The 26777-nt window shown below is 37.7% G+C and overlaps 2 protein-coding genes and 1 long non-coding RNA gene across 3 annotated transcripts in view; all 3 read right to left on the bottom strand.

Moving 5' to 3' along the window:
* LOC141349270 (rho-related BTB domain-containing protein 2-like) overlaps positions 1–8503 on the bottom strand; it is a 37877-nt gene extending 29374 nt beyond the window's left edge. Inside the window, exons 1-5 of the mRNA XM_073867535.1 lie at positions 8394–8503; positions 6244–6445; positions 5967–6070; positions 3427–3612; positions 2351–3300 (exon numbers count right to left, since the gene is read on the bottom strand). Of these exons, the coding sequence (XP_073723636.1) occupies positions 2351–3300; positions 3427–3612; positions 5967–6070; positions 6244–6445; positions 8394–8401 (1450 nt within the window). The 5' untranslated portion in view covers positions 8402–8503. The remainder of the gene's footprint in view (positions 1–2350; positions 3301–3426; positions 3613–5966; positions 6071–6243; positions 6446–8393) is intronic.
* Positions 8504–18481: 9978 nt separating this feature from the next.
* Positions 18482–22835, bottom strand: LOC129413742 (serine/threonine-protein kinase pim-2-like). Its single transcript, XM_073867536.1, has 9 exons — positions 22032–22835; positions 21770–21870; positions 21542–21592; positions 21048–21432; positions 20826–20960; positions 19705–19834; positions 19507–19598; positions 19302–19373; positions 18482–18677 (listed from the first exon to the last, which is right to left on the bottom strand). Exons 1-7 carry the CDS (start codon positions 22639–22641, stop codon positions 19574–19576), a joined length of 1437 nt encoding a protein of 478 aa, XP_073723637.1. The 5' UTR covers positions 22642–22835; the 3' UTR covers positions 18482–18677; positions 19302–19373; positions 19507–19573.
* A 10-nt stretch (positions 22836–22845) lies between these two features.
* LOC141363913 (uncharacterized) lies at positions 22846–26117 on the bottom strand. Its single transcript, XR_012369562.1, has 3 exons — positions 24729–26117; positions 23700–23803; positions 22846–22980 (listed from the first exon to the last, which is right to left on the bottom strand). It is a non-coding gene; the product is annotated as an uncharacterized lncRNA (long non-coding RNA).
* Between the last annotated feature and the right edge of the window lie 660 nt (positions 26118–26777).

The raw sequence follows: 26777 nt of genomic DNA, 5'->3' as shown, positions 1-26777 counted from the left end.
GACCTCGGGTATTACCCACAATGTTAAACAGACCCGGGACCCGAAGTAATAGATTGAGACCCGACCCGGACCCGGCTGATCATTTAAAATATAGACCCGAACCCGTACGGGTCCCGGGTCGGGTCCCGGGTCTCGGGTCTTCCGTGTAGACCTCTACTCAATATGTATGCTTAATGATTTCATGTTTATGTAAAATTACGTCAACTGCACATTTTAAGGCACTTCAGTGGGTCTTTACATAGTTTTCAAAAAAATATGGATATAGTATTCGTGACTTCACCCATTGGTTTGTGAAGGGCATTTTTGAAGCTTAAAGTAGGCGGTGCCTGTCGTCGCCATCTTGTCCGCGTGTCACAGTGCATCACTCGTGGATAACCGAGAATGGGTAAAGAGGCGGGACAAGGGTGTAGCTGAGGTGGCTGGTTGCTGAAAGCACAGCCACATAACTCAATTCTAGTGACAGCAGTGGCTCTCACTCAAGAGGCCACGCCCCTTAATTATGCAGAACTTAAACGGAGTTACAAAAAAATTCACCCCCCTCACAGTTGTCATGAAGGGCAAAAATAGCTATACAGACCAAAAACACTTTTTGTACCAGGCTGTAAACATATTTTCTAGGGCATTTTGTAACATGGAGGTCTATGGGATTGACTCCCTTTTGGAGCCAGCCTCTAGTGGCCAGTCGATGAATTGCAGTTTAAATCATCTCGGTGTTGGCTTCATCAGAAAGATCGGAAGATTGCCCCTCGGTCTTTAATCAAAAGTTGTTGTTTTTTAAAGAAAAAAAATGTCACTCTTATCAGATGCCTAATCCACTTGTTTAAAGACCTAATATTTACAACCCAAAAAGCATTTTGTGTCAGTGAGTCAATATTACAGTACATTTCAGTAAAATGTATATACAGTGCTTAAGGGAAGTATAATAAAAATGCTTATGTTTATGTTAGGGTGGAAAGTGTGGTCAGCGTTTGAAGACAGCATGATGTCTTTTAAACCCTGAGAGTGATGAAAAAAATGGCGCACTCACACCGGATCTACAAGAAAAGCATCGATTATAAAATCTTAGAAAGCCAGCTGACAAAATATAGTGACTTGTTTTCTCTACAGGGGTGAATGACTGTCAGTTGTTTCATTCTGCAGTAAAGTGGAGTGGAAAAATGCTTGTAAGGGATATTCTGCTTAAACAAATTTGTACAGTAAATAAATAAAAACATTGCTTAAGTAATCTCACTGTAAAATAAAGTTGGTTGAGCTTAAAAAAAGTAAGCTATCTGGTTGTCTTAAAATTATGACACAACATTTTACACTTGACCTTTTATTTTACTTTTTGGAGTAACTAATATTTTTAAGATTAATTTAATCAAAATTAATCTTTTTAAGTTGAACCAACATTTTTTTACAGTGAAAAAATGCTGAACAATCTTCTTGTATGATGGACATTGTACAACCAATGTGTGCAAAAGCAACAAAAAAAGGTTTAAGTAAATTTTTTTATGCAGCTGACAGTATTAGTTTTCATAACAGATGAAGGTTACACCAAAAAAGATGAACATTGAAAATGCAAGGAGAAACAACAACGAATGTGTTAACTATGGCTGCCTCCAAAAGCTCTTAAATGTTGCCTTCGGAGGCTGCATCCCAAGGCAGGAAGGCATCAAGGCACGTCCGAGTCTGATGTTTGGTTTACTTCTTGTCTCCTGATATACCTTTATCGCCTTGTTCCACAATTCCATGCGTAAGCGTGGGCGGGAAATGTGATTGGTCGAGCCTGGTCGAGTTTGAAAAAATAAAATGCCGGCCAAGAAAGTGGCTGGAGCACAAATTAAGTGTAAATGAAATTATATTTTCACATTTTACACTTGCATTTCAAGCAAGAAAGTAATATTGTAGTTTTCAAATAAGGGATTAGTCATTACAAACACGCTCTCTGTTTATAACACAAACTGAATGCCATTACGCTGCCTATGAAGTCTGGCCGAATGCGTTTCCCATAGCTGCCTTCATGCCACCAAAGTCATTGCAGCTCGGCAACAAGTCAGCTGCCTAAGCTTCGGACGCAGCCTATATAAAATAGTGGGTGGATTGTCCAAACAAAATCCATTGTCTTAGGAAGGGCTATTTTAGAGTCACGTTTACCAGACACCAATGTGTTTTAAATGCTTAGCACTGCCCATTAATAGGCTAACTGATAGATATTTAACAAATAAAACTACTTTTAGATTTTGATGTTCTCTGATGTAAAAACTTTATTCTTGCTGGCAAAAGTGGGCCTTAGGGAACATTATAATATCAAAAAATGCAGTTCATTACACCATTAATTCAGGATGAGCAAATCCCCAGAGCCACTTACCAAAGAACGTCCCTTTGGCCAGGCATTCTTTCACTCGATTGGTGCGTCTCACATGAAAGGCCTTGGTGATCTCCTGATTCATGAAGGCTTCATCGTTCAGGATGTTAGCCACCATCATGCGCAGGTCAAACACTTCCAGCAGTTCTGCAATGTGAGCCACCTGCATCAGCTCCTTCTCATGCTCATCTAGTTTACCCGTGTATAGGTATCGCAACACTGAGTGAAAAGGACCGGGCTGCATCGAAGGGTCCATGTGCACCACAGTCAACCTTCTAGGGTTAAAGGTGACAGGGTCATCTACAGTTTCTTCCTGGATGCTGATGAAAGCACGGCTCAAAGCAGGGAGCAGGCGACCGCGGCGATCTCCATCTCCGCCCTTAAGAGTTCCATCACTGGTGCAGGCACGCAAGTTGGCTCTATCTCCGTCACCGTTGCTCTCGCTAACGTCAAAACTAGCTGCCCGCATAAACAGATCACGACCAGAAAGCGGCGGACCTCTGGGTCGTTCCCCGTCGTTCTCCTCAGAGCCCCGTGGTTCGGTCAAGAACAGGTCGTAGAACTTCGAGGAGGAAGTGGCGAGGTAAATGCGGTGTGCGAAGATCCTGTGATGTTCCTGCAGGACTAAGATGACGTCTGCACACAGTGGGTCCTCTAGTAGGCGGCTAGGGTTCTGTTCATTGTTACTTGGAGGGGGAGGGACCGTGATAATGGGTGGAGGGGGTTTGGGAGGAAGGAAGGGGGCTTGGAGAAGGGATCTTTGAACATTTCGTAAATGCGACTTCCAAAACTGTAGATGTCGGCGGGAAATGAGGGCTGCACGTATAGCATTGTCAAAAACGTCCTTAACTCCGAACTGAGCAACGACGCTTGTCTCATAATAAGGGACACCTAGCTCCTTAGCCACTTCACGGCCTTTCTCTGGGGCCAGTATCTCATTGGATTTAATGGGTCTAAAATAAAATGTGAAATTTAAGGAATATTAGAAAAAACTATCAACACTCAGCTATAAAGGTGTATGATAAATTGTTGGGAAACACTAGACACTAAACAATTTGGAATTATTATGGTGATAATACCTAGCCAATGGACGTCGAGCTCTGTTCACAGCCTCCAAGTCAGCATATTGCAGGTCTAGTTGACAGCCCACTAAGATAACAGGAGCTCTGGGACAGAAATGCTTGATCTCAGGATACCACATGGTCCTCACATGGTAAAGGGAGTTTGGGTTTGCAATGGAGAAGCACAATACCACCACATCAGACCTGTTAAGACAATTCAATTTTAACATATTTAACACACACTTTCAAACACATTCAAAGTGTGTCAAAATCGTTATGCGCTTTAACGCTGAATCAATTTCATACTTATACACATTTAAAGATTTTTTTGGGGGGGTTGCTGGGTTATATTTTTTGAGTCACTATGGAATAAACTGACTGCATCAGTTAGGACAACTTCAGTATCTTTAGAGTTAAACATTGGGAAAGGTGAACGTGACTTAACTATTGCCAGACATTTCTTCCACAATTAGCTTTTTGGCTGCTTAAAATTTTATTTCTATAGCGTTGTTTTTACAATTTGAATAGTTGTAAAGCAAAATTACAGAATCATAAACAGCAGCAAATAAATGGAGATCAAATGTAACCTTTTTCTCTATCCTTACTGCTGCAAACAGTCTCTAACTTTTGCCTCTCTTTTGCCATCTCTGTTTGAAACATAAAATTGCAGGTGACTTTCCTACTTATGTATAGACCCCTTTTACTGTTTGTCCACAATAATGGCGTGGCAGCGTATGTGCGCGCAGTTTGGCAACGGAAGTATGGCAAGAATCAGCAGTAAAGCAACACAGACAGACAAAGTTATTTTAAAAAGTTGACTTTATCAACTTTTTCAACACAGCTACCAGATCCGTGTACTATAGTGGAGTGGATAAAAGATGTTTGCAGATATAAAGTGGCCAGATACATATATACGTATATACGTATATTATATTAGTGCAACCAAACGCAACAACCAGACTTTTTGATGCTGGGAAACCGTTTTAATACATTTCTGAGTTGCTAACACGTTAGAACCAATGGGGAATAACACCACTTCTGTTGCCAAAATGTTTGCACAGGCTATTTGATCACGTAGGCTGCAAAAGGGTCTATATTTGTGATAAATGATTGACATTTCCTGCTAAATCTGGGCTAATAGCTCAAATTATGAATCTTTATTACAGAGGTTTTAATCGCATGAGTGTACGTCGCAGTTATGCATCTGGCCCGAAGTTAACTTCCAGTCTCTGTTTGTTTAATGGTCTGGCTAGTGACCAGTGTTGGGCAATAACGCGTTACTAGTAACGCGTTACTGTAACGCAGTTACTTTTGACAGTATACTAATACTCTAACGCATTACTTTTTAAATTAATTAACTCCGTTACCGTTACCATATGGTGCGTTGTTCCGTTACTTTTTTTTTTAAATTAATTCATATTAATGAATTTTGGCTGAAGTGTAGCCCACAGCCTAACCTGTTTACAGCAGTGATGCATTGTATGATTGGCGGATGCCCCCACTGTAAACACGAAGAAGACGCACTGTGGGCGTGTTTCCGTCATGGCGAGTCAATTATGCTCATTATTTCACTTTAGTTGAGCAGAAAGACAAAAACATTTTGGTCAAATGTAAGCTGTGTCTTTCTGGATCGAAGGTCCTATCTACTGCGACAAACAGCAACTCCAATCTGTTGAAGCACCTCCATAAACTACATGCCTCGACGAAGCTAACCCGGTGCCGGTGGACACATTAGAAGTGAGTGAAGCACTTCCAGCCAAACAACAGCGACTAGATTTTAACCGCACTGTTAGCCAAAGACAGATCAACAAAGCTATCACACGTTATGTTGTTGAAAACATGCAGCCTGTCTCTACTGTGGAGTCACCGGCTTTCAGGCAGCTTGTTAGCATGATAACATGTTCAGGGGGTACACAGCAGCAAATGGGACAAAACCTTTTTCCAACTACTTGGATAAAGAATATTAAAAAATGGAAAATGAGCTGAAAAAAACATTTGAGGGGCTAGACTACATCGCGACCACTGCAGATATTTGGTCTGTCCACAACAAAAGCTTCCTAGGCATGACAGCCCACTGGATAAACACCGCTACTTTAGTGACTAAACTGACCTTTGGAACAAATACCTCGTCAAAAATAGAAACTTTTTTCCTAAAGACGAATGTTATTTTCTTTGCTTGTTATCAGAGAGAATCTTTGTGCATCTTTGTCTATCGGAAGATAAGGTTGGCCACAAAAACCTTATTGTTTTTGTTGTTGCCACTGAAACATCTATACGCTTTTTGTTTTTTTTATTTTTCGGAAATCTCGTTTTTTGGTTGTGCATTCCAATTAATATCAATTCAACTGCAATTGGTTTGTTTTGATTTAAACCTTCATAACTTAAAAAATACAGCTAAGTAGCACCATAAAACAAAATAAAAACATGATAACATAATAATAAACATGTTTTGACAAAAATGTAAAAAAATGGATTTATCTCATTTTGCAACGAAACACTTCAATTGAAACTCAATTGTGCTGTCAAAAGTTAAGAGTAAGCTGATATTCAAAGTTCACCTGCCATACGCAAACCGACGGTCCTTGTGATGGTCGCCAAAGGTGTCCCAGAGACGCAAAGACACACTGACATCATCCACCACATCCCTGGACCTTTCTAGAACCTAACCAGAGAAACATAACTATCACATGCATGGAGATTTACCCAAGAAATGTGCTTTCAAAAATGTATCTTTCATTTCATGAGGCAGTTTTTGATTAGATACTCTATGATCAATAATAATTGCTATATTAAAATGCTATATAGAAATTCCATAAAGGTTCAGACATTTCTCACCTCCTGGCAGACTCTGTACTGATCTATTGCCCAAACAGTGGGCACATGTGTGGCCAGCAACTGGTACTGTGTAAGAGTGGCATTACAGGCCCGGGCACAGATGAGCCGCGTCTTTCCAACTGCGTTGTCCCCAACCACCACGCACTTGATAGTCTCGACATTAGGCCTCTCATAGTCCATGTCAGAATCCATAAAATGAGGCCTTTTACAAAGAAATCAGACATTTAATTATTCAAAGCATGCAGTAAAGTGAAGCAAAGCATGCATATGACTAAAGCAAAAAAAGATCAAACCACACTTATTTAAGTAACATAAATAATATACTCCAGTCCCATGACTGCCGTATAAGCAAATTGTCCACCATTCTCACATCTTGACTGACCCCAAGGTCTTCCTCCTGCAAGTCAAATCTATTAAACCCTGGCACACACCTCTCCAAACAGAGCTGCTTCAGCATATTGAGCAAACACAAAATGATCAACACATGGGATCAATAGTTTAATTCCCCCTTACTGTGCTCCATTGTCAGATAATACAGAATTAGGGTACTTTAAACTGAACTGCCTATTGTTTGCATATAGTATGTGTATACAGGTTTAGCTATGCAATCTTGCAAAGAAAAGATTTTTACGTCCTCAGAATTACCCCGGAGGCACAGGCATCTTCTGTGACATAAATATTAACATTTTTCTGAGTCTGGTAGGAAATATAACCGCAGAAGAGGCTGTAGGGCAAACTTGTGTGTGAACGCTTTACTGCATTAAGTCATTTTCACATACTGTAAAAATTTAAAATATGATCTATTTGAATTGTCATATGGCTAAACAAAGGTTTCATCCTGCAAAGCATGCAAAGAGTTGCTGTCGGGCCTGCATTCAGCCAACTCATTTCATGCTGTTACAATCGCCATTAGACGGGGTATGCATAACAGCAGATGGGGTAACCTGCTGGGTAATCTTAAAAACAGAAGAGCAGATGCTGATGATAAAGTGCAGAAGTGAGATATTGCCTGTCTGTAACGGATGTGTCCCATCAGACCATTTTACCAGCACTGTATTTTCAGGATATAAAATTAATGTTATGCCATGGCCAGCAGAAATCAGATTAATATTAACTGTGTAGAGACTGGATATTCAGAAATATATGAACTGACTTCATTCACAATGCAGACATCAAATAGCTATACTATGTGAAAAAAAGAAGGAAATGTACAAATACTACTGTCCCTGCACTTAGTTGTGAAAAATTTTGTTTAAAAGGTGCATGTGTTCATTTAAAATAAATGTTTGCTGTCATATTTTGTTGTTTAAAAGGGGACAATTTTTAAAGATGTAAAATAAATCTTTGGTGTCCCCAGAGTACATATGTGAAGTTATAGCTCAAAAAATACCCCACGGATAATTTATTATAACATGTCCTTAGTGATCTCTGCACTAAATGGCAGTGTTGTGGTTGTATAGTGCAGATTAAGGGGCGGTATAATCCCCTTCTGACATCACAAGGGGAGCCAAATTTCAATGAGCTATTTGTTCACATGCTTGCAGAGAATGGTTTTTCAAAGCTAAGTTACTGGGTTGATCTTTAACACCTTTTCTAGGTTGACAGAAGAACTGGGCACCTTATTATAGCATTTGGAAAAAATCAGATTTTCCTGATATGTCCCCTTTATTTCAATATCAGTCATACACTTAATTTACAAGTGCGTCTTAAGAGTACAAATATTGTGTTTGTCCACTGCATTTCTATAAGTGAATGACAAATAAATGACACATAGCACAAAAATGGGCCAATGGCATCCTAGGGGGAATAATAATGATCAAATGAATGTGTAACTGGTTAAACTAATGTACTTTTTTCTTTGCAATACACATTGCATGGTGTGCTACACAAAGCTCTTTTAATGTTTTGACAAATGTCTTGTTTCAAATAGTAATATTATGCTTTAAATTCCCTCCATCTACTGAATATGATCTCCATACTCAGTATAACATACATAGGCCTACTGTGTAAACATTTTATGATCAGTACATTTAAATCAGTAATTTTAGCTATGCTTCATAGTCAAAATATGAACCGCTCAGGATTATTTTATAAAACAGTGCCAATTCAGACATATATAATCATTTTATAATCAATGATGTCATAGTTACCTGCTCATCAGTCCACGTTGTCAGCTAAGGTTACGTTACAGAGAAAAGACTAAATCACGTGACTGTACCTTAACTACGCACCTTAACCACTACTTAAAATAGTCTATAACGCGTGAACACGATATAGCGTACTTACTAGAGATGTCGACATAAACTCTGACCATTAAATCTATATTGCGAATATGGGACGGAATATGAAGTTTTCAAATTCTTCTAGGGAAACAAATTATGCTTTATATAATAATAAACAGTCGTATTATTACCTCGTGTCTTAAAAATGGAGGAGCCTGCTATCGCATCTCAGTCTCGTGGTTTCCAAGGAAACAATTTACTTCTCATCGGCCGTTTCTCAATCCGAAGGCTGCAGCCTGCGGAGGTCACATATGCAGACTGCATACGTCATTAAGCCTGGCTTATTTAAGTTAACTGAGCATCACATTTGCAATTCATAAGCATATTACAACAATTTACGATTAATTAAGAATAATAGTCAACTTTATAGTTGTTAATGTTATGAAATAAGAGAGTCTTGATGACGTATGCAGCCTAGAAATGCGACCTCCGGAGGAGAAATGGCGTGTTTGCATGTGTTTAAGAGATAGTCTAGTCCGGTTCAAGCCTTTAAAAGTCCTCACGAGTCACTTGAAGCGTATTTTGCAGAAATAAACCACAATTTTCTCCATCAGAGTTAGGCGATTTGTATGTTTATGAAATGAAACACCGGGCGATATTTTCAATAAGACATAAATTAAAGTAAAGAAAAATGAAATATTAACTAGGCTACTGCGACCAATTGAAATTAATTTCTTCATATTCACATCTTGATTCGTCATCGTTGTGTGAGTGTTTTTCATATCACCTAAGAGTCAGTTCACCAAATAGTAAAATAAAACTATGTAAAACAAATAAACTACTGGTCAATATGTAATTGTAAACACTGGACAACATAGCCTACATACCCATTTCACTGTTTCACTGTACCACATTCACTGTACCACAGGCACACTACATACACACGCCCATTCACTCTTTCATCGCCTCATCTCTCTGTCCAGCAAAAGCGTTTAACAATGTAAACCAAGACATTTGTAAGCCTCAAAGTCGAAACGTTAACTTTTTTTTTTAGTCGAAACGTTAACTGATTAAATGTACTTTACTAATGCAAATGCTGGGTTTATTTATTAACACAAATTATAAATAAAATATTTTTATCCATTATATGTAACCAGAAAGAGAGAGAGAGAGATTTTGATTTTTACATCACTTATTTCTCAAATAAATAGGGGTTTTACAATACAATACAACACTCACTCACACTCACATATAAATTAACACCTAAAAAGTAACAAGCAATTAATCAGCAAAAACAACACAGCCTCCTTGCAGCACCATATTCAAACGTGATTGTATCATTCACCATTTCATAATACAATATATATAATAAAATAAATTGTTTTGTATATTTAAAGTTATCCATTTTATAATGTAACATGAGAGGGAGAGAGAGAGAGAGAGAAAGAGAGAGAGAGAGAGAGAGAGAGAGAGAGAGAGAGAGAGAGAGAGAGAGACATTTTCAGCTTACGTTTTGTGTTGTGTTTTTGCACATTTTGATGCCTTGATGAAAAATAATAATAAATAAAAATAATAACATTAATCTCTAATCCTTCTATTGATATCAGGAAGCCTCAATTACTATCTTTTAGTTTCAGGTAAACAAATGCTTTACCTGAAAGCTATCTTAAAATTTAGTCATGTATTTTTTTCTTTAAGACTGATCATAACGGTTTCAAGTAGCCTACATTGCATAAAAAGGTAGATTGGTCTAATCTGAATCCATATAGTAAGACTAATTAGCCATAACAAATTGCTAGTTTGTACTTAAAGGTGCAGTGTGTAATTTTTAGAAGGATCTCTTGACGGAAATGCAAAATAATATACAAAACTTCATTATCAGGGTTGTATAAAGACCTTTCATAATGAACCTTTATGTGTTTATTACCTTAGAATGAGACCTTTTTATCTACATACACAGAGGGTCCCCTTACATGGAAGTCGCCATTTTGGGCCGCCATTTTTCTACACGGAACCCTTAACGGACACATTTTTTAACTAAGTTGTCTCCGACGATTACGTTTGTCCGGTGTCGGCTACCGTAGCTTCTCTATGTGTTTCAAAAGCGAGGGGTGAGCAGTGGAGTAAGCTGTTGGTTGCAATTCTCAACCTCACCACTAGATGCCGCTAAAATTTAGACACTGCACCTTTAAAAAGACGCAGTTTTAACTTCACGGCTATGCAACCAGACACAGGAGAGTTTTTTGACCGAATTTTGGTTATATTACCCAAAATCAGCTCCTATTGTTTTTGACAGGCGAGTCAAGGAATCATAAAATTAAAATGATATAAAAATAAAGAGTTTTACCAAAATCAACAAATTGCTCTTCCAACACACTCCGTGGGCAAGCCAACTGCGCATCCATGACAGGTGGGTGACATCAGAGTAGCTTGAGAGCGATTTGAAATCCAACTCCTCAGTATTATTTCCCGAATAAATCTCGCGGTACTTTGATGTCATGTGAGCATCAGATCTTGCAGCGTTAAGAGGTCTGTGCATGTGCGCTATCAGTGGGTAAACTGGGTATGAGGCGCGATGCCTGTCGCGTTTTCAAACAGCACAGTGAATCTAATCATACAGTATAAATATGACTTCAGCAAAAAACGTGGCATTGGGTTTTTTTTAAGAACAGTTCAGACAGAAAATGAATGGAATCATTACAAGCATTTATTTTATTCAGTCCAGAGAAAGACAAATACTACTGTATCTTCCATGAAATAATTGGCTGTGTCTAAAACCGTTCAATGTGCCCTATATAGAGAAAGAAAATGAGTAGGCCTAAGCAATTTTGGACACTGACCCCTGCTGAAAAAAAAACAATAAAACCATTACAGAAAATTCAAATGGTTTAAAATACCAATAGGAACCATTAGCTTTTACCATTAAAACCACACTGTAGACTGTTTTGGGCCATATTCCATAATAAACCAATACATAGAATCAATAGAATTTCTGTGATGGTGTCTATTGTTTTTTTTAGCAGTGATGTAAATACCATTTGTCATAAACTCTTAGACCTGTGTGGCTTTATGGATTCTACTGTGAAATGGTAAAGTTTACTTTCTTACTGTTTGTCACAAATGTCTTGTTTATTGAATAAAGTTGATAATAAAGAGAACAAAACAACTGCTTTTCATATTTATGTTTGTTTATTATATTTAATAAAAATATGCATTATATTGAAAATAAAAGGCATCACATTTATTGTAATGTTTTTAAAGTAGAAAATAAGTAGCAAAACACAGCGGCTTTGAATAAACTTTACAAGCGAGCGTATTAATAATGAAACGTGGTCGTTGGTCAGGCATCGGCTGGGCATCACGTTGAAGGTTGGCCAGTAGATCAGTGGTGTGTTGACCTCCACTGTGGCCAGAACTGGGTCTGTTTGTCTCAAGGACATTTTAGTGTAGATATCCTTGCCAGACTTCTTAATATATTTGATGGTGAACTACAAGAGAGAATAATCATATGCAAGTCATATATAATGTAGGGTTGGCAAAACAATTTGATAAAGAGCGGTTCTACCTTCTTGCCATCCGATTTGCGAGTCCCCTCGTACACTTTACTAAGGCACCTCTTCCATCTCCAATCTTCATCAAGCAATGACATTTTTCCTGAAAAACAATCAATACAAAATTAACACAAGAATTGTTTTGTCTCACATGAACTCCAATAGCAGTGCTGCTTATAATATAATAGACAAAAATAAATATTCATTTAAAGAATGTGCAGATAATGGAAAGTTGTTCAGTACATCCAATGCTAATCAACTACTAGCAGAATAAACAAGAAGTTTGAGATCAAGTAAGAGTGAAACCACTTTTAAAAACCTAAATATTTCTTTTAATAAGCAAATCAGGACAAGATAAAGAGAAAAGCTCAGGAGTCATTCTGATGAATCAAGAGAACTCAGTCCATCTGAATAACATGACATACCGAATACAGGGAGAAGGTATTACATAAACATCTGCCGTATAAACACACTTATTACGATATTTGGGGCAAAGGTTTGAAACAATAAAGTACAGTCGACAAAGAAAAAAATTAAAGCAGACAATAAAGAGCAGAACATAATAACATTATACTCACAATCACCATGTGAAACTATAATAATAATAATAATAATAATAATAATAATAATAATAATAATAATAATAATAATAGTAATAATAATAGGCATAGCATTTTTTGTAAAAAAAAAGAAGTAAAAATCAAGAAACGAATCGTGACACCCCTAAAATGCAGGTATTACAAAAACTGGACAGAGATTTGAAACAATAAGGAGAGAAACAGTTGACAAGGGAAAAAATAAAGCCGACATTAAAGATCAGAACACAATAACATTATACTCACAATCACTATCACTATCGCTTGGCTCAATGAACCCGACAGATCAGCTACTTCCTGAAAAGCTGCTCATGTCCAAGGATGATGAACCAGACTGGCAATAGGGTGGTTCTTGACACGTTTGCTTAAAACCAGAACCTCTCTACAAGTCAGCTTTACAGTATCTATACGGGCACTTCAATGCAGGCCGGATGGGCCTGCCTGAGGATCAAATGGCTCCACAATGTCCTCATTTCCATTTCCGCAGCAATAGCAGGCTTTTTTAATAGCCCGCAATGCTCTGGCCAAGAAAGCACAGATTTTCTTCCGGCTTTTTGGTTTTAGTTCTAAAAGACAAAAATAGAAAATATGAACAACAGATGTTACCACCAGAATAGAGCCCTTTTTTTTTTTGGAAACGCATAAAGTAATAACACTGGGAAATATATTTATACTGTGATGGCCTGTCATGATGCGGTCACACATTAGGCATTGGTAACACACACACACACACACACACACACACACACACACATACAGACACACACACACACACACACACACACACACACACACACACACACACACACACACACACACACACACACACACACACACACACACACACACACACACACACACACACACACACACACACACTATAGTTTATAATAAAACAGACTTCAGTTATTTTTGGTTTAACTATGTTTATTTAATAAGTTTCAGCAGCAATTTGGAGTGCACACAAATTTGTTTGCTGTACTATATATTTGTGTTAATTAGGGATGGCTCCCGCGAAACTACGTTTCGACACTGTGTCGAGATCCCGAAGCGTAAATGTTTCGAAACACTGCTCCGAAATGTGATTCGAAACACCAATGTCACGTGATGAAGTGATTCGAAACACCAAACAAGTATTTCGAAAGGTGGCGTACCTGTCGAATCTGCGTCGAATCTTAAACTGACAGGGTATGAAACAAATCTGACAATACCTCATAGATGCGTTTTTGGCCAGATCAAATACTATAAATTACTGAAAAGAAGTAATTTTTCCTCATAGGTATGTAACACTTAGGCTACTTACAAAAAATGCATGCCAGCAACAAGTGTCCCTTGTGTGAGAATGTTTTCAAAGGCTGGAGAAATTATATGTAAAAAAGAAGCTGGTTGAGTTTATCAACACATTATCAACGATTTATATATTTAAATAAAGATCTTTAATTATATGTAAACAATGTGGCATATTATGGCTTGATATATTTTATGAATCTCTTATTATTTGGTATATCTCTATTCTATTTTTTTTTATTAAATAGACCCGAATAGCCTATAGTTATCGACAATTGTGAGCGTAAAAGCTCATGTAGTTGTCAAACAACAACAAAAAGCACTTTATTATGATTGTGCAGCGCATGCATTTCCCGGGTTCGATCCTAAGATCTAAGTTACGCATGAGAGTCGAGAGCACTATCCATTCTCCCATTCTATCACTTGTGTGTCTATCAAACAACATGTGGGATACAATTTGTCAGCGCTCGTCTAAAATCTTGTCAAGGCTGCTTCATGTAAAGACATGAAAAATACCGCTAGGTGTCACTGTGGAGGCGGTTTCGGATTGATGTTTCGAAGCCTCGAAACATACGGCACAATTGATTCAACTGTTTCAGTGTTTCACGAAGCCTCGCTCTGCCCACCACTAGTGTTAATATAGTTTTCTTTGAGTTTAAGTTACCGTGTTTTGGATGGCTGGAGTGGTGGAGGTTTCCAATAGCATCCAGCTGCAGCCCCGCAGACTCACCTCCGACTAGACACCAGTGGCTGGACACCAGTGGATAGACAGCCTACGTCATTTCCGTTTCGCCGCTAATTTCCGTTTTCACCGCTGGATGAACAGCAATTTTATTTTATATTTCACCTCTGGATATAGACAGCATATTTATTTTATATTTTCACCTCTGGATAGACAGCATATTTATTTTATATTTCACCTCTGGATAAAGAGAGCATATTTATTTTATATTTTCACCTCTGGATAGACAGCATATTTATTTTATATTTCACCTCTGGATAAAGAGAGCATATTTATTTTATATTTTCACCTCTGGATAGACAGCATATTTATTTTCGGTTTTCATCTCTGGATAGACAGCATATTTATTTTATATTTTCACCTCTGGATAGACAGCATATTTATTTTCGGTTTTCACCAGTGGATAGACATTCTTTGCAGGCTTAATTGCACACGGTTTTTTCCGTATTGTCATTTTACTTTAATGACTTAAAATATATAATATAAAATCTGTGTGCAAATTGAAATATGATCTTTATTATATCTCTTTACATAAAACAATTCCCAATGATATGCTTAATATTATAACATCAATAATTTATGCAAACTGCATTCACAAAAACCACCTTGAAAATATATATTGTTCAGATCATTTCACTATTTTTTGTGACTTAAATTCAGCCTAGATCAATGAACTATAACGTTGTCATTACAACAGACTTCTACATGTTAATTGACCACAGGTTTTTTTTTTTTTAAATGAAACCACTTCTGTGTTTAAAATATACGTAGATTCACATGATCAGAGAATTTACCAAACAATCCAGATCAAATTAACACTTCGTGGTTTTGCAATATTTATTGGAAATTATTACACACATCTTAGTAAAATTAGACAAATCTGACCATCAGAATGAACATGCAACAGTCAGGCCCGTAAGGTTGTGGGGGAAGTCCCAATTTCAAGAGAAAATAAAACATGAACAGTTTCAAATAAACTGTTGCACACTGTGCACACCACACCTCATTCATGCCTAGGGTTGCCACCCATGTCTGATAAAAAACCTGGACAAATAGATGACCCGGCCAATTGTTTTGCTCACAAGCCCTCCCCCCCCCCCCCAATAGCATAATATTTCTATAGGCCTATGCAATTATTGGCAAACTTTACAATTCTCTTTTTTTTCAATTCTTATTTGTTGACATTAGTTAATGTATTAACTAACATGAACTAACCGTGAGCAGTGCATTTGTAACTGTATTTGTTAATCTTTGATACGATAGTAAATAAAAATACTGTTCATGGTTTATTCATGTTAGTTCACAGTGCATTAACTAATGTTAACAAGATTTAAATAAATGTATTATTAACATTAACAAAGATAAAAAAATTGCTTTATGCTATAAGTGCAGTTTATTATTAGTTTATGTGTTAACTAATGAACCTTATTGTAAAGTGTTACCCAATTATTTGTTCATTATGTTAAAATATGTCAATCAGGTTTACAATTTATTAAAGCTGCTTATACTATTTATGTAAACTGTTTTTATTTGTATTCCATTGCAACTTTAAACAGGTCTAAATAGCAACTAGCAAATATGCACATGAAATTAAACTTGTTGAACTCACCTTAACATGTATTTTACAATCATTTAACCCGCCATAGGAAAAGCTGAAGTCACTGTTACAAACTCTACACCATGCAAGATTTTAAGTCTTTTAAGACAGGGATACACTTTCGTGTAGTCTGGTGTAAAATGTGTCTTATATTTTCGCTTTTGGGGCACTCTCCCTCTGCCATGGCGCTCCTGTTTCTAGATACACTGATTAGTTTGGTTTGGGAGAAGAGATAAAAGCCCACCCACACTGACAATTGATTGGTTGATGTCCTGAAACAGGCCAATCAGGAAGCTTTCTATCTTACATGCGCTAAATGAGGCAAACACACACACACACACAAATTGTGCCCTTTTGTGTCATTTTGTGAGGTCAGTTCAGTTCGTTTGCACATGGTCTAGTTGTGTTAGTTTTGTTCTGTTGACCTCTTTAATAGGCCTAGTTATTTAATTTGCTTACTTTATGTAATTTGTTTATTTATTTTTTCTTCATTTTTGAACTTTATTAAAACTATACTTTGGGAAACTATTTTTTGGCTTGCCCTATCTTTATTGACTGCTCGGTCCCTCACATATACACTTGTTTATTAATTTATTATATCGATATTTGATGCCAGCGTATGGATTCTTGTAACGCACAAAGACAGACAGTGATAAATCCGCATATCGATTTATTGTCCCACCCCTATTCCTGATCAGAGAACTGTAAATTTAAATCTCACTAGCCAATGGGATTAAAGTATGGTTAAGTCCTACCCATACAAGAGATTTGTGCCAGAATGGCAAATGTAAATTTGTAAACCTTAAATGAAAACCTTGCTTAGAAAACAGTTAAGAAAGAATGTGAAACCCGTGTTAGATTTTTGCCTTTGAGTTGTTATCTTTCGTTCTCGTTTTAAGTTTGTTTGTTTAATAAAAAGTTCCATTTAGCTGAAGTTTATTCTAGATTCATTTAAGGGCAATTGCAATTATATTATCATAAATATTTATTACATGTATTTCGTAAAGTAATGTACTTTTAATCAGCTCTTAACTTTACAACAAAAATAATAGCCAACAGTGATAACAGAAATAGCTGCAGAGTAGCAGTTTAATTTATGCATGATTGGTGAAATGTTCAATCCACAGATTTAAATAAAATAAGTTAATCAAAATGTCTTGATGAATGAGAGAAATCATGCAAATGACTAATGAAGGGTATATTTTAAGGTTTAGGTCAAGTGTACTTATTTATTTGAGTTAAAACAGCATCAGGTTTAACATTGTGTCTGATTGGATTTACTACGTTAACTCCCAGTATTTTATACCAAGGTCAAGGGTTTGATATTGGATATGAAAAACATGTACATAAGTAACCCAATCAGTTTATTTAATCCGTTTGATCAAATAAAAAAGATAAGAAAAGTCTTCCATATCAGTTCAATTTTATTTATATACTGTAGCACTTTTCACAATTGTTTAATTATTTCAAAGCAGCTTTACATTAATAAACCTGACTCCCTAAACTCCTAGGAGAAAAACAACCCTAGAGAGAGAGAGCCAGACATAGCTGATTCTATAGAGGATAAACTATATATTAGAAACTACAACTTTAAAATATAAAAACATTAAGGGCCCTTTTTTAACGATCTAAGCGCATTGTCTAAAGCGCACAGCGCAACGTCTAAATGGGCGTGTCCGAATCCACTTTTGCTAATTTAACGACGGGAAAAATGGTTTGTGCGCCGAGCGCATGGTCGAAAAGGGTAGGTCCTATTGTAATGGGAGTATTTTGGGCGTAACGTGCAGTAAACCAATGAGAGTCACAGCTCTCATCCCCTTTAAAAGCAAGTTGCGCTGGCGCTATATCTAATCCCTATTTAGATGACGGACTTTGTAAACTGAAAAACTAAGCGGAGGTAGAAGATCCCCAGTTTAAGATTAATGTTAAATAATTGTGTTGTTTTTCACTTGTATTGAAATTTTTTTTATTAAAACCTTTAAAACCCGTTTTCTTTTAGTCATGGAAGTAAAAAGCAGGCTTGTAATTGCTTTAAATGTATGGCTATCCAATATCATCAAAACATAATTTAAAGTATGTAAGATAAGGTTTGTACTCTAAAAATACTTTATTTGTAACAAACAGGAGATAAAGAAATTACAAACGGCTCTCCTCACGTTTCAGCCAACAATGCGCCGGAACACACCTCGTTTTTAGACCAGAACGCCCATGGGCGTAAAAGGGGGCGCAAATCCATTTGCTATTTAAACAACGCGGCGCTAAACGTGAAAATTAGGGTGGAAACTAGCGAAAGACACTTGCGTCGCGCATTGCGCCGGGTGTAAGATAGAGCCCTAAGAATTAAAAAAATGTTTTTAATGTGTTCAAGGATGAGACAGGATCTGCATCAGACGTTCAGCCAGCGGTCTGTGATCATGAAGTCTGAGGCTGAAATAAAACCTGAAGATGAGAAAGAAAGGAAAAGTCAACATTTAATTTTTAGTCATCATATTTATAGTATATCTAGAACCTTAAAGGCACAATATCAGTGGCGGCTCGTGACTGCTCATCCGAGGGGCGCTAATTGAAAATAAGTGTTCGGAGTGTCATGTGTGTTGCTTGCGTTTTTAAAATATTTGTTTGTTGCATCATGTGAACCATGTGCATCACGTGTTTTGTCAAAATAAGTGCCTGCTGCACACGCGTCAAAACCGTTTATGATAAAAGAGACGCTCAAGTTCACAAAATACACGCAAGACACTCCCTTAATAGTAAACTTTGATTCCGCATGAGATTATGCGAGTATCTGGCAAACGCAAGTGTCTCTTTTATCATAAACCCTTTAGACGCGTCTGCAGCAGGCACTTATTTTGACCATACATGTGATGCACACACGATCTCTCGACATGCAGAACACATATTTTGAAATAATGAACCACACACATGACGGGCTACATACATGTTGTGACGAACTTGAACTTCGCATCAAGCGCTTTCGGAAAAAAGAAGTCACCGGCCGCCAGTGCACAATATGTATGATTTTTGTAATAAAATATACAAAGATAAATGCAGTTGTGTACTTACATAATGCAGAAACTCCTGAGAAATTGTGGCCCTTTTAATGTCGGTGCTATTCTCGCTTTCTGGTTGTAGAAACTAGGGAGACACAAGAGGACAAATGCAGAAGTGTTGGTTAAACAACATCTAACACACAGCTGTTAGCTAATTCATTATGATGCCATTAAATAATGTGATCAAACGGATAGTTAAAAAAGCATTCATTTATTACCTTATTTATCCATAAACATGATTAGCAAACTCCATATGTCTCAGAATGATGAAAACAGCATCTCCAATCATTCCCCTTGTGCGGATAGTGCCCTGTAGTGATGAAAATGTACATTTAAACCAATCTTACAATACAACTAACTACAGAAAATAAAAAGTATGTAATCTGCAAAATGTAGTTTCCTACTTGGTCTGTTACCTCATTTTGTATACGAGTAGCTCTACTTCGTCAGACTTAGTTTTAAACCAGTCATGATCTAAGATCTGCTTGAGCGTCGGACGATCACTTGGATTCTTGGCCAGGCAACCTCTTAACAGATCGCTGATTTCTGTACAAGATTTAGGAGAGAGCTGGTTAGTCATCATGACGCACAAATGGTAATAATGATCATGGCATAAAGAGATGCTTTTGTTGTCATTTAATAATACTGCAAAAAAGTCTGTCTGTCTATCATCTAAAGGGACCCTGGTCACAGACAGACAGTGGCTGTGTCCCAATACAAAGGCTGCGACCTTCTAAGGACGTATTTTAAGACCGATTGCGTCTCAGCAGCGCGACTTGAGGCTGGTAAGGACGTCCCAATTCAAAGGATGCTTAGAATGAAGCCTCAAATGCGTCCTCATTTCTCCGCGATGTTAAGGATAGAACGAATGGATCCTTAACAGCCGAGGATATCCCAAGATTAATTGCGCGCCTGCAACGGCGGCTGGATATTATAAAATAAACAATTAAAAACTTCATTAAATAAAAGTGTGTTTTATCAAAAAAAAAGTTTGTCACTGTTTTAGTATTACAAGTTATGTTTTGTGTTAATATTATTATTTTTATGATGAATATATTTCTAAGGTTGATTGATTTAATTTAATATACTGTTGAATAGTTTAATCTACATCAACGTGTCATATTTTCTAAACTAAATTAATATTTTTCTGATTTCATATTTATTTTAATAAGTCAGAAACGTTTCCGCTATGTCCTGCTGACAGGCGCAGCAGGTGACGCCAATTATGGGTCGTCCGAAGGTTAGACCGTCTCATTTCAGTTCTCTTCACGAACTTCTGAGGCTGCCACCTTGAAAGACCGAGTGCTCATTTTTAAGGTCCCACGCTTATAAGGTCGCAGCCCTTGAATTGGGACACAGCTAGTACCTCAGGTTAAGATGATGGCACAGTGATGTAATACATTGGCGAGCCACTAAATGACTGTTTAGCTAAACACAATAAAATACATCTTGCCAGACGGACCGTATCCTCTGATAATATTTATTGTGATTGATCAGAGGCTTTGTGTGTGCATGTTGATCAGTCATTTTCACTCACCCTTTGATAAACGATTCATAGTTCTCCGATTCCTGGAATCCACGAAAGATCCATGCACCATAAAGGACAGCACATTACCTAAGGCCCAGACGTTTTTTCGCATGGCCTCGAATTTTTCGATGCAACATGAAGCTCCTGTACAAAAACATCATGTTGAGTCATTTTGTAAAAGAAACAGCAGGTTTCAATACTCCGCTATATATTAAAAAAGATTCAGCTCACCCCTAAAGTCATAGGAATCATAGCCATCATCATGCGTCAGATAACGTCCAGCCCCAAAGTCAATTAACTTCAGGCTCATTGTTGATTGCTGCACCAAGAAGTTTCCGCAATGGATGTCGGCATGGAAAACTCCATTATCCAGACAGTGTTGCACTGCCAGTACCGCCTGACGCATGAGATGTCTTGCTGTATTTTCACTTAGTTTTTCTTCACGACTAACAAATTTCAACAAGGATTCGCTGTGCAGTGGGTACTCCAACACCAGAATGTAAAGGTGTTTAGTCTCGTACCAGTCATACAACTGTATGACATTGGTGCATGAGGGCGCATCTCTTAACTTAAGCATCAGCGCCACTTCTGTAATGAGCGGTTTGGGGTATCCAGGCTGGAGAAAAATGGTCAACAAATTACAATTAGATAAAACAAATATCTTGTATTGGTGCGTAATCGCTATACTGTCTATTTTCTGTTTAGTTCACTTTATGACAACTTACAATCTGAATAGGGCTTTTATTCTTTCGTTTGCTTATTCGCTTGATGGCAACCTGTAAACACAAAAACAACAAAAGTTTATTTCTCTTGAGCTGACTGAAGCGGCTCACCTGACACTGCACACATAACTTTAAGGTTTGAGAATCTACAAACTTTTAAACATGGTTTAGATCAAGTGGACATACAAATTTCAGCAAACATTGTGTTTGATATAAATACGAGTGCATTACCGGAGTGCCATCTGATTTACGGATCCCTTTGTACACTTTGCCACCGAAACCTTTCCCAAGCACTTTATCCTTCAAGAGTTTATATTTAGAATCAAAAGTGTCTGAAAAACACACAGAAAAATGATGAGGTGACAGTACATGTTAACATTCATATACTCACAGACGAAAGGTACAGCATACATTTCCAGGTACAGAAGAATATGATGAAGAAACCATTTCACATATTGGTGCAAAGTAGGAGTAATGAAGTCAGTACACTCACCTTTAGGCACTGAGGGATCAGCTGGTTTCTTCTCGCTTGGCGGTTCAAAAGCTTGTTGAACAAAATTTATAACTTTTGGCCTGACAACTTTATCATCTTCTGGTAAGGGATTTCTGGGATTTTCAAGGGCTTTTGCCTCAGGATTTCCATCTTCTTTTGACCCAGGATTTTTTGCTTTATTTGGGTCGGGATTTCCGCCACCTTTTAACCCAATATTCTCTGTAATGGCACCTAACGTCTGTAGCCTGGCATTGGCTGCAGCGATGCCACCAAAACTGGCCAGATCCGCACCATCCATGGCATCAGGAATAGCTGGATCGGCATCTTTTTTCACTTTTTTACCTTTTTTTCTCAAAGGGTTGTGAAATAAGCGGCTCTTTGAAGCCTTTTGTTTGTGTTTCTTTAAGCCAACACTCTTCGATTGAGAATCTGCCAGATCAACAACTTCCCTGGCATCAGGGATAGCTGGATCGGCCTCAATCTGTGAAATCGGCATCGACTCCACTTTGCCCCTCCGGAAGCATCCAAGCAAGCGTTCCCACAATGTCATGCCTTTATCCGGACAAATCTTTGGTTTTGATTGGGGGCAGGCCAGATCAGGAACATCCATGCCAACAGGAATATCTGAAATGGCCTTGGGCTGTTGAGTTGGCACAACAGTCACTTTTTCTCCCTGGAGGTTAGATTTGCGGCTCTTTGAAGCCTTTTGTTTCTGTTTCTTCGGAACAACGTAGGTCTTTGACTGTGATGCTAGATCAACAACTTCCCTAACATCAGGGATAGCTGGATCCGCTTTAAGCTTGGGAGTCGGTACTGACCCCACCTTGCCCCTCCAGAGACAGTCAAAGAATGCCATTCGTTGTTTTTCCGGTTTGATCTTATTGTTTAATTCAGAGCTGGCCAGACCAGCTTCATCCTTTAGATTAGGATTAGCTGAATCCGCATTAAGCTGTGGAGAAGACCAGAGGTGGGTCAGACAGACAGACAGACAGATAAATGTTTCAAAGCCATGTTTAGAAGCCATGTTTCCATCCAAGGCTTTTTACCAAAAAATGCCTTAGCGCATAAACGCAATACCTCAAAAAATATTTATTTTTTTAATAGCTTTAACGCAAATAAATGTGATGTCACATGATAGATCTTCAACACGCGCAACCTCTGAAGGGCATAACAGCAAACAATGGGCGCTCTTATTGCAGCCTGAGACTTTCTGTTTTGATTTGCAGAGTCGATCCTCCATATACGCAGAGGGTACGCAAGCTGCTCTGAACTAACTTCATGAAGTGCTGAAATGTCAATCACAATCCATAAAATGATTCATGTTTATTCTCCTAAATATTCAATTTTTTCTCCTCATAATCGGGTGCCTTTGGTGAAAGCACAATTATTTTAAATTACCGAGACCACAAACATCAGACTCGACCTGGCTAAGCTTTTATTGTAAGTGCATTAGAGAAATTAGGTAGATAATTTGCTGAAGGTCAGATTTTTTGCGATACACCAAAACTTATGTGACAATTATTCGTGACATCACCACGGACACCATTTTAGCTCCATTTGAATAGAAAACCTTTTTTACACATATTCACTTGGTCGATAACAAAACCTGGATGGAAACACGTCTATAAATGGACAGATAGTTGTAGTAAATGTAATGATGTAACAAACCTCTGAAGGAATCAGTGTTTCCACTTTATCATTACGAAGGAATGGCTGCTTTACATTGTTCCACCCCTTCTTTATTGATTTAAAGATTGTATTCTTGCATTTTTCTACACCAAAAATATAAAAACAAAAACAAACGATAAACTATTAGAAAATTCATTATGACAAAAGTTGAACCGTTGTCAGTAATGATACTTAATAAACACATTTAACAAACTGTCCACCCAGATACTATTTGATCAAATATGTAATTGAGTATCTAATTCTTTATAACAAATTCCTAAAAATACAGCAATGATTATTGCATTAATAACGCTGTTAAAATAAGAGTTTAAAACCTGATCTCACGAATTTCCGTGGCATGGTCACGGAGTTTTTTGCTAATTTTTCCGTGACATTCTCACGGATCTCCGCATATTTCCGTGGCCCTGCCACGGACTTTCTTTTCCGTGGCATTCTCACGGATTGGTTACTCAACTGTTTTGTCCTATTTTCTTACCATTTTCGCTTCGGTTTAGGGTTAGATTTACATAAAATGACATCCCTACCCAAACCCAACTCTAACCCCAATGCCAGGTGACAATTGATTAAAGTTTAGAAAATATAAAAGAATACATCAGAAAAAATTGTATAAACCAATAGTTAAAGTGACATCCTAATGCAAACACCAAATCTAACCCTAAACCGAAGCGACAATGGTTTGAAAATAGGAAAAAGCAGTTGAGTAACCAATCCGTGAGAATGGCACGGAAAAGAAAGTCCGTGGCAGGGCCACGGAAATATGCGGAGATCCGTGAGAATGTCACGGAAAAATGAGCAAAAAATTCCGTGACTATCCCACGGAACTTTGTGAGATCATGTTGTTTAAAACACACTAGCAATGGTCTAAACTTAATTTCTTATTGTAAGATGCTTTATTTTACTGACTTTAATGTAATAAGATATCAGTATCTGCAAGGGCCAACAAAACTATTGAGGAACAAACATGGTACAGATTTAAAGATTGTCAAGAACACAAAATTTCCATCTGACCTGTGGGGCTGTTCGCCTCCTCAAATGCAGGAGTAAACTCCTTTACTCCTCCTCGTGGATGTGAACTCCCGGCGCGTCTGTCTAACAAATGTCCGTTGTTCGGGACAATTTCAGGGACAGCACACGGAAGAACAAAATCCATTCCACGGTCATCACATCCCAACACTGCAATTCAATAAATAATGTTATGAAATGAATGCTTTAACTGAAGTGATCAATACGTGTCTAAAACTTGTCACTTATTTTAATGTATTATTTATTCAACTGTATAAAATATTTCACATTTGCAATCATGCTGAGCAGAAACAACAAACATCAGACAGTAACATACAGGGATGCAAACAATGACATGATGTTGTGTATTGTGTTATTGTAAATCTGATGAGAAAAATACAACTTTTGTTAACTTGAGATAACAAGAAATTAAGTTGTGATCATGAGAAAACAAGCAAGCAAAAATAAAAATAGTACACAACCTCGGCTTCTGTAAATAAACAAAACATTTGCAGTCTGGTATGCACTGCTAACTATTTATTATGTTATACATCACTTATGAAAATTAAACATTTACATACAACAAAACCTGGTTAACGGTACTGTAGTTAAACCATTGTTACCACAAAATAACCATGGTTTTGCAAATAGTACTCAATAGGGCTTGGGCGCCGCGTTGCATTCTGGGACGTGGCGGCCATGTTGGTGGCCTCGCGAATGTAAACATACAGCAAGTAGGAGAAGCGGCAGAGTTGGGAGAATAAAAAGAAAGAATAAAGATGTTAAAATCCGGAAAATGATGTGGAATTTACTGGGATACGTTAAACAGGGAAGCAGGGACCGGTATGTGGACAAAATCAGAACTATTAACAGTTTGGATCCATATGAAAAAAGAGTGAATAAAAAGCCTTTTAAGATAACAGCGTGGTTGTTGTGGGAGCACGATTTTACGCCAATCTGTAAGCAAAGTCACGTACGACCTAGCTTCACAAGTAGCTTAGTTAATGCAGCAGTTTTTGCTGTCAGCAGAGGGATAGCAACAGAAAGATGAATGTTGAAATGTTCCCGTATTTTGGGCGAGTAAACCGGGACATTTCCCTTATGTTCAATGTTGACTTAAGCTATATAAATTAATATTCAGATGTTATACTTCACTGTCGTATATATAAATGTCATTTATATGGCATGTATACACATTACTGAGGGGTCGAGGTTAATGTTTGGTTTCCGATATTGAATAAAACATAATGAAGTTTTGTCCTTATCTGTCATTTTTAATGTAAATTACTTTTAATTATTAATACAGCAACGGTTTACCATGGTTGAAAAAAATAACGACAAATCAAGACGATTGAGAGAAAGTATGTCCATAAACAGAGCGCCACGACAAGTAATGACGTCACGACGCCCAAGCCCTTACTACACTTTTACCACATAATATCCCCACGTGAGGGATATTAAAAAACAAGGCCTCATACGGCGTAATTCTTATCTTAAATTGCGGGGATGTTTTATTCATTTCGGTCGCTTTTTGTTAAATTAATGGAGTCAAAATTTGTCTGCGTATTCTCCCGGTCAAGAAAAACGGCGGGTAAAATGTCAAGTACACGAGCACCACCTGGTGTGTCTACATGTACACGTGCATTAACAACACAATAACTGTATGTAATCAGCATGAAAGTCAGACGTTTTGCCTTAACTTGCATCTTACCTCTTTGGCGTTTCGCCTCATGTGTTGTATAAACATCCACCATCTCCTCATCATCCTCCTCTCCTCCACATGGATTTAAACAGCCGGCAGCGCGCCCGACTTGTGACGAAAGTCCGATATCAAGGACATAGTCAAAGTTCGGCACAGCATTCGGCAGAATAAAATCCATATTTTCAACATCTGCTCCTTCCATGTCCTTGTCGGACAATGGTGTTACAGGACGAAACATGATGTGAAAAAATAACTGAAAGACTTAACTGTGCTAGACTCGGTTCACAGAGGGTTGAAATCTAAGTAAACTGTCTGTCTGTACACAGTGCGTCAAGCAGTTTAAAGCTGCGAAC

This window comes from Misgurnus anguillicaudatus, chromosome 5, assembly GCF_027580225.2.
Source record: "Misgurnus anguillicaudatus chromosome 5, ASM2758022v2, whole genome shotgun sequence".
Classification (NCBI taxonomy): Eukaryota; Metazoa; Chordata; class Actinopteri; order Cypriniformes; family Cobitidae; genus Misgurnus; species Misgurnus anguillicaudatus.
Note: the sequence above shows the minus strand (reverse complement) of the source record. Positions and strands in the feature narration are given on the sequence as shown.